Source organism: Mizuhopecten yessoensis, unplaced genomic scaffold (genome assembly GCF_002113885.1).
Source record: "Mizuhopecten yessoensis strain PY_sf001 unplaced genomic scaffold, ASM211388v2 scaffold1775, whole genome shotgun sequence".
NCBI lineage: Eukaryota > Metazoa > Mollusca > Bivalvia > Pectinida > Pectinidae > Mizuhopecten > Mizuhopecten yessoensis.
Genome location: NW_018404215.1, coordinates 94713 through 105499, shown reverse-complemented (window position 1 = coordinate 105499; position 10787 = coordinate 94713). Strand labels below are relative to the sequence as shown.

Genomic DNA, 10787 nt, shown 5'->3' with positions numbered 1-10787 from the left:
GGGGGGGGGCCTGAAGCCCCCAAAACCCCCTCTGGATCCGCCACTGATTATAGTACACCTTTCATACACATGAACATGAATAATACATGAATAATACATGCATACGATCATTTATATAAGTTATTTTGTAGCCTTTTTTAATTCACACACGCCGCATGGTGAAACCCAACTAACACATCTAACGATGTTTTTCGAGAGAATGTAAGTTACGTAGATTTGAATAAAAAAATGAATTCCCCATGTGTTATCCTACGAATCACAGGGACCTTAGAATTTGTTAAAGCTATATTTGGACGTAAACTATGGTGTTTATGGTAATTTTACCATGAACAAATTAGTTTATGTCTAAATAGGTCTATAACTGCAATACTTGAAAATTAAGCCGTGCGTGGAGCTCTTTACTGTGCGGAGGTAAGACATTTATGGAATGGCTGTCGCGAAGGAAAACAACCTGTCAAAGTGTCTGTCATAAAATGGGATTTGTCTTTCGTTTACGATATTAAGGTACTAGCAGGTATTACATGTTTATTTCTGAATATTGTCTGTTAACCTGATCTTAAACACAAACCATGTTTGGCCCGTGATCCCTTCCATCTCTTTGAAATGTGTGGTTATTTGTTGATTCCCAGCACGAGACCTGTGTCGCAGTTTAGCTATCTTTATTTTCATATCGCACATACTGTATTGTGTGATGCTATTCCAAAGATGATTGAGTCATTCTGTATATGCCAAATTGTGTTTTTGAGATCCGCATATATATGATTGAACGTCTAATTTTTTTTTTTTTTTTACTTGAAGTTGATACCCGATAACGGTAAATATTTAATCAGGGGGGATAACTCATTCCCTCTACATTTGACATCAGTGACATGACGTGCTTAGAGTTTCTGTAGTTCCTCATTGTTGAGATTTTTGTTTTCAAAATCAGATTTAATCCAATGAAACCTTCTTTATAATGGTGTCAATCAATGATTACTGTTTTTTTTATTTTATATATTGCATGTTGACAATAAACAAATTGATTTATTAGATTGATGTCATCTTTATATTATAACAGGACTTGGGTAACTAAAACAGGATGAACATTGATGTGGTCGGGCGGATTCGCCCGTCCATTCGTGCTGAAGGATCTGGCAACATTGTCATTGATGGACATAGAATAGCAGCCCAGTCAAAAGGACCATTTCTAAAGTAAGACTCTTAACCAATGTACAAAATCGACATTTGTAATAGGAGCAAACACTTTAAGAAAATGTGGTAACATTTTGTTTTACTGTAAAGGTTTGACCTTAAGTTGCAGGTGTCTTGTTGTTTACTACTACATGTCTGTAGCAGAGGTCATTATTTTTTCAATGCCTCCGCTCTTACCAGTCTTATACTCTACCGAATGAGCTAAAGAGAATTTTTCCCGAACCAAGTTGGTAGGAAGCGCTGGTATTTTACCAGGGTGACATGTCTAGTATATAGTCCTTGCTCTCAACAGGAATCTATCTGAACACTAGCTGTTTTGGCAGTCACTGCTGTATTTATAATACTGACTGACCAAGTGCTGTGTTCTTATCAGATTATAATTTATATAATTGTTATATGCCAAGTCCTTTGGGATAGGTAGAAGAAACCTGTTTGTTTCCCAGACATGTATCCTATCCATTCCCACTTTGTGATGTGTATTTTTGTTCTGGAGACAGTGTAGATGTTCTGTTTCTTATTAATCAGCATTGCCAATGGCTCTAGAGCCTGATTACCACTTGAATACTACAGCACAAAAACAGTAATATCAAACCCAGAATATATATTGGTACACTTTTGGAAAGCGGACTGAGCAACTTGGGTCAAAGACACAACCACATCCAGCTGTCAGTCACTTTCAAGTGGCTGTGTGTTAGTTTTTACAGTGAAAGAGTTTAAAAAAGGTGTAATGTGTTATAAACACATTTTGATTACTGTAGGTAATGACAAAAAGAGTTCCAACTTTGAAAGGAAAGTTATGAGAATTATATGGATTGGAGTCAAATATTTTTTTATAGCTATGATGGTTATTTGCTGATTGAGCCAAGTGTTTGACACAACTGAATCAAGTTACTATTTTTTTTATATAAGAAATGGTCAGGACAGAGAAACCTGTTAATGTAAAATGATATTTGACTCCAATAGGTTCAAGTTATATTGATTTTCTGTAGCCAGCTGGGTACAGCATCTGTCAAGGTGTCAGAGGTCCTGGGTTGTAACCCAGTTTGGCTGTCATGCATTTTCCCTCACCTTTTACAGGAAGCATTGGAGAAATTTTGGCTATGCTTTTATAACTATGTTATAAATTGACATATACATATGTTTACACTCTTTGCTTTGCAGCTTTTCCTACCTCCATCACAAGGATGCTGGGAACTACGATGTGTTCAAACACTCGGTGGAGAACCTGCTGGACTTGTACATGGCTGGTTTTAACGTATGTCTCCTGGTTATGGGTGAGAGTGAGGCTGGCAAGTCCTTCACTGTGGCTGGAGAAACTGCTAACAAAGCAGGCGTTGCACCAATGGTATTTGATTACCTGTTCAGCAGACTTGCAGAAGGTCAGAGTTCCTCATTATACATAGATAAATCGTAAATAAAAGTGTAAAAGAGTTACTACTACATTGTAGTACATCTGTATTTCTTGAATTTGGCAGAGTGCTGAGTACTTTCATAAGTGGAAATGGCTATAAATTTATATTATGCAGAAGTTCACAGCCCTTGTCATGTATTGTAGAGTAGTTCATTGTTAAATCTGTGTTGTAGAATATTGGTAAGTTCTAGGCTGAATTTATGTGTTGTAAACTAAATCCATGGCCACATCTGCAGTGTAAAGTAGTTCATGACTATAAACGTGTATCTATAGGTTAAAGGGAAGTTAAAAGCTGTGTCTGTGCGATAAAGAGAAGTTTGTTGTTGTTTCTTTGTTGAAGAGAATTTTGTGGCTTAAATCTAACCAGAAAAACAAGACATTCATAGATGTATCATTGTTTTGTAGAAAAGTTTATGGCTGCATTTGTATTTTTGTCTTATGGCAAAGAGTTTATGTCTATATATGTATGTGTTGTAGAGAAGTTCATGGCTGACACGAAGGTGAGGAGACACAGTCCCACAGTGACTCTCCAGATGTATGAGGTGTACAACGAATTGATCAAGGATCTGCTCCAGGTTCCTGGGGTCAGTGGTGGGGCTTATAAGGACCTCACTGAGTCTGCAGATAAGGGAGTCCATGTCAAGGTAAGAATGTGAAACAATCGCATTGTAGCTAAGAATTGAGATTCTTCTTCAATTCTTGCCAATATTCTATTTCATTACAGACCTCAATAGTAATGACTTACATCCATGATACAACCTTGATTAAATGTTGATATGATGGCAATTTTGACAGAGTTCATTCTACAGGAGTCACTTATTTTACACTTTTTTGTATTACCTTAATGTTAAAAAAATGATATTTCTACTAACATAAGATTAATACACATACAGTAAATTTTAGTTCAATTAAGATCTCTTCCACCAAATAATAAGGTATTTCATGTAAAGTAATGTTAAGTGAAACCTCATTAAATGGCCTGTATATGTCCGGTGAAATTTTGGCATTATAAAGGGCTTCGGCAAAACATTGAGGAAGGAATATTTAGGTATTACAATGAAATGAGATAAATGGAGACCATGAAATATACAGGCAGTAAGTAAGTTGGCAAATGAGACAGCACATCATTTAGAGGTTTTACTGTCCATCTTCCCTATCTGCTTCCTTTCACTGTCCTGGTAAGGTATGATAGCTGTACACAATCCTTTTCTTTATCAACAGGATGGTACATCTGTGACCCTGAAAGATGCTTCAGACGCAAACTCCCATTTCAGAGCAGGAATGGGTCGAAGAACAGAGACCACTACTGACTATGGACCTGCCTCAAACAACGCCAGCACTATCCTCAACTTTGATCTCGAGATGGTGAGTCAAGTTCTCCCTCTATCATTTTCTGTCAAGTTCACTCTTATCAATAAAAAATGTCATAGTCTTCTTTACGATAAGATTGAAGTTTTACTTCAAATAATGAGTGAAGTTAAAATCAATCTTCTCTCACCCCTTGTCTTGTCGTACATACTTTTGTTAGAAATACTGTCTATTATTCCACTAGAGATCAATTTCAAGGCCAAGATGAAACTCATGGTCAGATATACAGGATGTAGTAAGTGGTGTATTTGACAGGTCTTAGCGCCAATAGTTAATGAGTAGACTAGATCTGTAAGCATAGTTTTTTCATTTTGATGTGTAATTTACTAAAAACATTGTATAAAGTTACTATTGTAAGCAGCTTAACTGTACCACTGTAAAGATATATCATTTTTCACTTGGATGTGAAAGTAAACTTGAAGTGCTTATGACTAATTCAATAAAATGTTGATATCTTTGGTTGTAAACAGCGTATATGCAGGTATTACATGTTTGTAGTATAACTGGTTCAAATGTCGATAGGGAGTGTCATTGTTAAGCTAACTAATCAACACCCCAACCCCACAGGAACAGTAGGAAAGAGAAATATGTCTATTTTATGCAGAAGTTTCCGGAGAATGTATGTCTACGGGTCCAATGGACTACCTGACTTTTGTTCCCTGAAGCACCGCAGTGTGGAAATATAGTCATGGTTTCTGTCTGGATGAAGCAATATTTTCAAACTGTTCGACTGATTGTTATGCACAAGGGTCACCGTTTTCATCTCTCTTTTTTTTACAGAAGTTAATTTAAAAAGTATGGAGCTACACCTGTCCATAAAACTTTTTCAACCTTTTTGACAGACTCTTTAAAATTAAGTACACTGCTATTTTATATGAAAACAATTTGCTTGCATTATAAAAGTATACAGTTATATCTTGTCTGTATTTATTTTTATAGACATAGATTTGTTCTTATTTTTTTCTTACACATATTTGTTATGTGTGTTAACTGATTTCTTCAGCCTGAATGTTGTCCTAATAATTATTTACAACTATCATGTCAGGGGACATAGGCTGCCTACCTGCAGTCTTATTCCTTTCAGAGTTTGGTGTGAATTGCAGTTAAATTGTGTCCTTCTCCAATTCATTTGAATCTGTTGTCAAAGGGAAACTGATTTTGTAAACTGTTCATTGGCTCAAAGTGGAAACGGTTTCTAATGTAATCATGAACACCCTGAGGTATTGAATCAAAATGACTGCTGCGTACATGTATCATGTTTTCTATGTATGCAGTACTAGTGTGTACTCGTGTGCACTCTGCAGGGCCTTTTTAATTCTTATTTTTGTACATTAATTCTTCTTTAGAAAAAAATATTGATCTATTACCTTAGGTTGGTATTATAAACAGAAACATACAATGTACTACAGGCACGATGATCAGATTAAAGTCATAAAGTGATGTTGTTATATTTTGATTGGCAAAACAATAAAATAGTATTGTGCTAACCTAATCAGGGCAAATGAAGAAAAAGTGGTCCTTTGCTATATCAATAAAGTCAGATGAAGAAAATATCTTATGCCATTTTATTTGGGTTGAAAGAATGAAAAAAATCCTGTTATGATATTTTGATATAAATAAAACAAAAAACGAAACTGTCGTGAAATGTAGTATGTACTAATTTTACAGCCTTGTTGCTGCATATACCTTAATAAGATAAAACAAATACAGCTACATTGCATGAGTTTTACCTTAATCACAGAGAACAAGAACGTTTCTGTTGCAGTATCATAATTGGGTAAAACAAAAACAATAATGTGTTAGAATGATCAGGTAAAACAATACAAAAATAATAATGGGCTCACTTAATTAACTAGAACAAAGATACTGTTGTGCTACCCAAAATGAGAACAAGAGGTCCAGAGGGCCTGTATCGATCTCCTCGATAATTAAGCAACCATGGGAAAATATTGTCATTAGATATAATAATGCAACTATTTCCAAATGTTGGCTCTGTTTCTCAGCAATCAGAAGAAGGATTTTAAAGATTTACCTTAATTTCCCCTTTTTGGCCCCGTCCCTCTGCCCCAAGGTGGGCCACATACTCCATTTATACAATATTGAGTCAACTTTGTCCAAGGACGCTCTGGACCAAATTTGGTTAAAATCCCTCCAACCCAACTAAAGAAGGATTTTTATGTCACCTGAACTTTGCTCAAGTGACCTATTCTAATCGCTTTAAGTCCGTCGTCGTCTGTCGTGCGTAAACTTTTTACATTTTCAACTTCTCAAGAACCAGTGGATGGATTTTTTTAAAACTTAGTCAGAGTCATCCTTGGTAGATGAGGCTTATACATTGTAAAATGGATTGGATTCCTACCCCTACCCCTGGGGCCAGGGCGGGCCCAAAAGGGAAAATTAACCAATATTTCAAAAATCTTCTTCTCCAGACTCAGAGGTACATACTACATTCACTTTCAGTGCATAAAAAGAAAGTTCATCGGGGGCTTTATTTAAATTGTAAATTTCAGGACCCCCGAGCTATCCGTTTTCCCTTGGGGAGGGGGTAAAGTTTACTATAGTTTATATAGGGATATAACACTTTCGGGTATATTTTATCCATTTTCAGGAGAAAACTTAGTCAGAATCATCTTTGGTGAATGAGGGTATTAAATTGTAAAATTGGGATTCCTGCTCCATCCCCAGGGGCTAGGGCAGGGCCTCAAAGGGAACATTTACCAATATTTTCAAATTCTTATCCTTTGATGACATGACAAGTATTGTATTTCACTTAGTTTACATGCTGATTTCCACATCACATCTAAACAATAAAATAAAGCTACCAGTACCTATGATATAACTCAGGTGATCGCTAAGGCCCATGGGCCTCTTGTAAAGTTCCCCTATTGGATTCTGCCTTTCTGCCCCTGGCGGGAGGGGCACACCCTCCTTTAAAAAAAGAATTGAGTCCCTTTTGCTCAAGTAGGCTCCAGGCTAAATTTAGTCAAAATCCCTCCAATTGTACAGAGGGAGATGGATTTTAAAGATTCACCTCAATTTCCCCTTATGGGCCTGCCCCTCTACTCCCAGGGAGGCCTCACCCTCTGTTTTATACAAAATTGAGTCTCTTTTGCCCAAGGATGCTCCAATCCAAATTTAGTCGAAATTCACTTAGCCCCTCAGGACAAGAAGGATTTTAAAGGAAAAGTCGACTGATGAACAACGAGCGCCTCGCCAGTGACTGTGTGAGCTAAAAGCTGTTGTGTTGTATGATAAAAAGTGCATATACTTTACCTGTGGTAAAACATGGGCTACTTTGGTTAAGGTAATAGGATTGTGTCACCATTTCTCAGTAGAATTTCTTCAAATTTTGTAGTTATATTGCTATAAAGTAAAGAAAATATTCTGCCACAAAAAACATATAGGTTGTCAGAATTTAAGGTTTTTAAATGGAAATTTATGTAAAATGGAGTGAATTTTGAAAAAAAAATGAAAGACACAATATTTTTACAAAATAATGTCAATAAAAATGATACTGACATATATTAGTATTGCATCAATGTATATCAATTTAATAAATGCTGAAATTGTGTAAAATTAATTCTCTATAGACGATATAAAAATTGACATTTTATAATAAAACCATATACACATAGTAATTGCAGGTAAGAGTTATCGTTCTTGAAAAACTTCACAGTAGTGAAATAGGTAGCCGGTTTCCTGAAGTACAGAAAAATTGACACATGTGACTCATTGATTAAAAAACCCTGAATTAATGCCTGGATTGCTTTGAAATACTTTAATATTGAGAGAACACACTGTTTTGTCAATAATAAACATACAATATTCATCAGTTTAATATTAAACATTAGAATTTGCGGAAATTGTGATACTGTCTCCGTACATTGGATTTTCAACAAGGGATGTACTGCCTGTTTCCGTTTATCAATACATTCCAATGACCTTAAGTAAAACATACACAAGACTTGAAGAACAAATCGTGTCTTAAAAAAAATGAAATTATTGTGTCATCTTACTGGGTATACACCTATATAAAATAATTAAAAGGCTGTTGTACAACTTTTACATAAAATAATAAAAATATTGCTGTGTTACCTTATAGATATAAACAATAAAAGTGTTGTTATGTGACCTTACAGATCAGACAATAACAATACTGTACAGTTGTGTTACCTTGTAACTACAACAATTACAATACTGTACAGTTGTGTTACCTTGTAACTACAACAATAGCAATACTGTACAGTTGTGTTACCTTGTAACTACAACAATAACAATACTGTACAGTTGTGTTACCTTGTAACTACAACAATAACAATACTGTACAGTTGTGTTACCTTGTAACTACAACAATAACAATACTGTACAGTTGTGTTACCTTGTAACTACAACAATAACAATACTGTACAGTTGTGTTACCTTGTAACTACAACAATAACAATACTGTACAGTTGTGTTACCTTGTAACTACAACAATAACAATACTGTACAGTTGTGTTACCTTGTAACTACAACAATAACAATACTGTACAGTTGTGTTACCTTGTAACTACAACAATAACAATACTGTACAGTTGTGTTACCTTGTAACTACAACAATAACAATACTGTACAGTTGTGTTACCTTGTAACTACAACAATAACAATACTGTACAGTTGTGTTACCTTGTAACTACAACAATAACAATACTGTACAGTTGTGTTACCTTGTAACTACAACAATAACAATACTGTACAGTTGTGTTACCTTGTAACTACAACAATAACAATACTGTACAGTTGTGTTACCTTGTAACTACAACAATAACAATACTGTACAGTTGTGTTACCTTGTAACTACAACAATAACAATACTGTACAGTTGTGTTACCTTGTAACTACAACAATAACAATACTGTACAGTTGTGTTACCTTGTAACTACAACAATAACAATACTGTACAGTTGTGTTACCTTGTAACTACAACAATAACAATACTGTACAGTTGTGTTACCTTGTAACTACAACAATAACAATACTGTACAGTTGTGTTACCTTGTAACTACAACAATAACAATACTGTACAGTTGTGTTACCTTGTAACTACAACAATAACAATACTGTACAGTTGTGTTACCTTGTAACTACAACAATAACAATACTGTACAGTTGTGTTACCTTGTAACTACAACAATAACAATACTGTACAGTTGTGTTACCTTGTAACTACAACAATAACAATACTGTACAGTTGTGTTACCTTGTAACTACAACAATAACAATACTGTACAGTTGTGTTACCTTGTAACTACAACAATAACAATACTGTACAGTTGTGTTACCTTGTAACTACAACAATAACAATACTGTACAGTTGTGTTACCTTGTAACTACAACAATAACAATACTGTACAGTTGTGTTACCTTGTAACTACAACAATAACAATACTGTACAGTTGTGTTACCTTGTAACTACAACAATAACAATACTGTACAGTTGTGTTACCTTGTAACTACAACAATAACAATACTGTACAGTTGTGTTACCTTGTAACTACAACAATAACAATACTGTACAGTTGTGTTACCTTGTAACTACAACAATAACAATACTGTACAGTTGTGTTACCTTGTAACTACAACAATAACAATACTGTACAGTTGTGTTACCTTGTAACTACAACAATAACAATACTGTACAGTTGTGTTACCTTGTAACTACAACAATAACAATACTGTACAGTTGTGTTACCTTGTAACTACAACAATAACAATACTGTACAGTTGTGTTACCTTGTAACTACAACAATAACAATACTGTACAGTTGTGTTACCTTGTAACTACAACAATAACAATACTGTACAGTTGTGTTACCTTGTAACTACAACAATAACAATACTGTACAGTTGTGTTACCTTGTAACTACAACAATAACAATACTGTACAGTTGTGTTACCTTGTAACTACAACAATAACAATACTGTACAGTTGTGTTACCTTGTAACTACAACAATAACAATACTGTACAGTTGTGTTACCTTGTAACTACAACAATAACAATACTGTACAGTTGTGTTACCTTGTAACTACAACAATAACAATACTGTACAGTTGTGTTACCTTGTAACTACAACAATAACAATACTGTACAGTTGTGTTACCTTGTAACTACAACAATAACAATACTGTACAGTTGTGTTACCTTGTAACTACAACAATAACAATACCGTACAGTTGTGTTACCTTGTAACTACAACAATAACAATACTGTACAGTTGTGTTACCTTGTAACTACAACAATAACAATACCTCTGTGCTACGTTAATTAGAGTCAAAAGACAGAACTATTGTGCCACATAGAGCATTGTTTTTGTGGTTCCAGATTATCTATATATGTTTGACTACAGATGTTTATGTGAACACAACCTTTTGTTTAATATATATAGTCTTTTTAAAACTCTAAACATTTGACAGATCTAAGTGTTGAATTTCTTCATATAACTCAGCAATGTAAGACTGTAAACAGGTACATATGAAAAGTAAACATGTCTCAATATTAAAGTCAACACAATCTTTCCTACACCTGTGTGTAGTTACCTGGAATGACATATAGACATTAAAGTTGTGTAGATATCGTTCTTCCTTTGTGGAGTATATAGTGTCGTAATGATTGTACTGGCTTTGGATACCATCGTTGATCTGAATGGAACCATGAAAGCCATTTACTGCCGAACTGTAATGGCTGAAAAGGACCATACCTTGGTGATGAAAGACCCATTATATACCCTGCTTGTCCAATCCAGTGCACTTCTATTGAAAACTATTGATCCAGAAAAT

At 34.8% G+C, this 10787-nt stretch overlaps 1 protein-coding gene across 3 annotated transcripts in view; it reads left to right on the top strand.

Annotated features, from left to right (window-relative positions):
* Positions 1–419: 419 nt before the first annotated feature.
* LOC110440541 (coiled-coil domain-containing protein 78-like) overlaps positions 420–10787 on the top strand; it is a 43758-nt gene continuing 33390 nt past the window's right edge. For 2 of the 3 annotated variants that reach the window (XM_021483695.1, XM_021483679.1), the window contains exons 1-5: positions 420–504; positions 1058–1191; positions 2353–2570; positions 3080–3246; positions 3824–3967. In XM_021483695.1, coding sequence (XP_021339370.1) covers positions 1079–1191; positions 2353–2570; positions 3080–3246; positions 3824–3967 — 642 coding nt within the window. In that variant the 5' untranslated portion in view covers positions 420–504; positions 1058–1078. Of the gene's footprint in view, positions 515–1057; positions 1192–2352; positions 2571–3079; positions 3247–3823; positions 3968–10787 lie in introns of all 3 variants that reach the window. The other variant, XM_021483688.1, reaches the window with a different exon arrangement.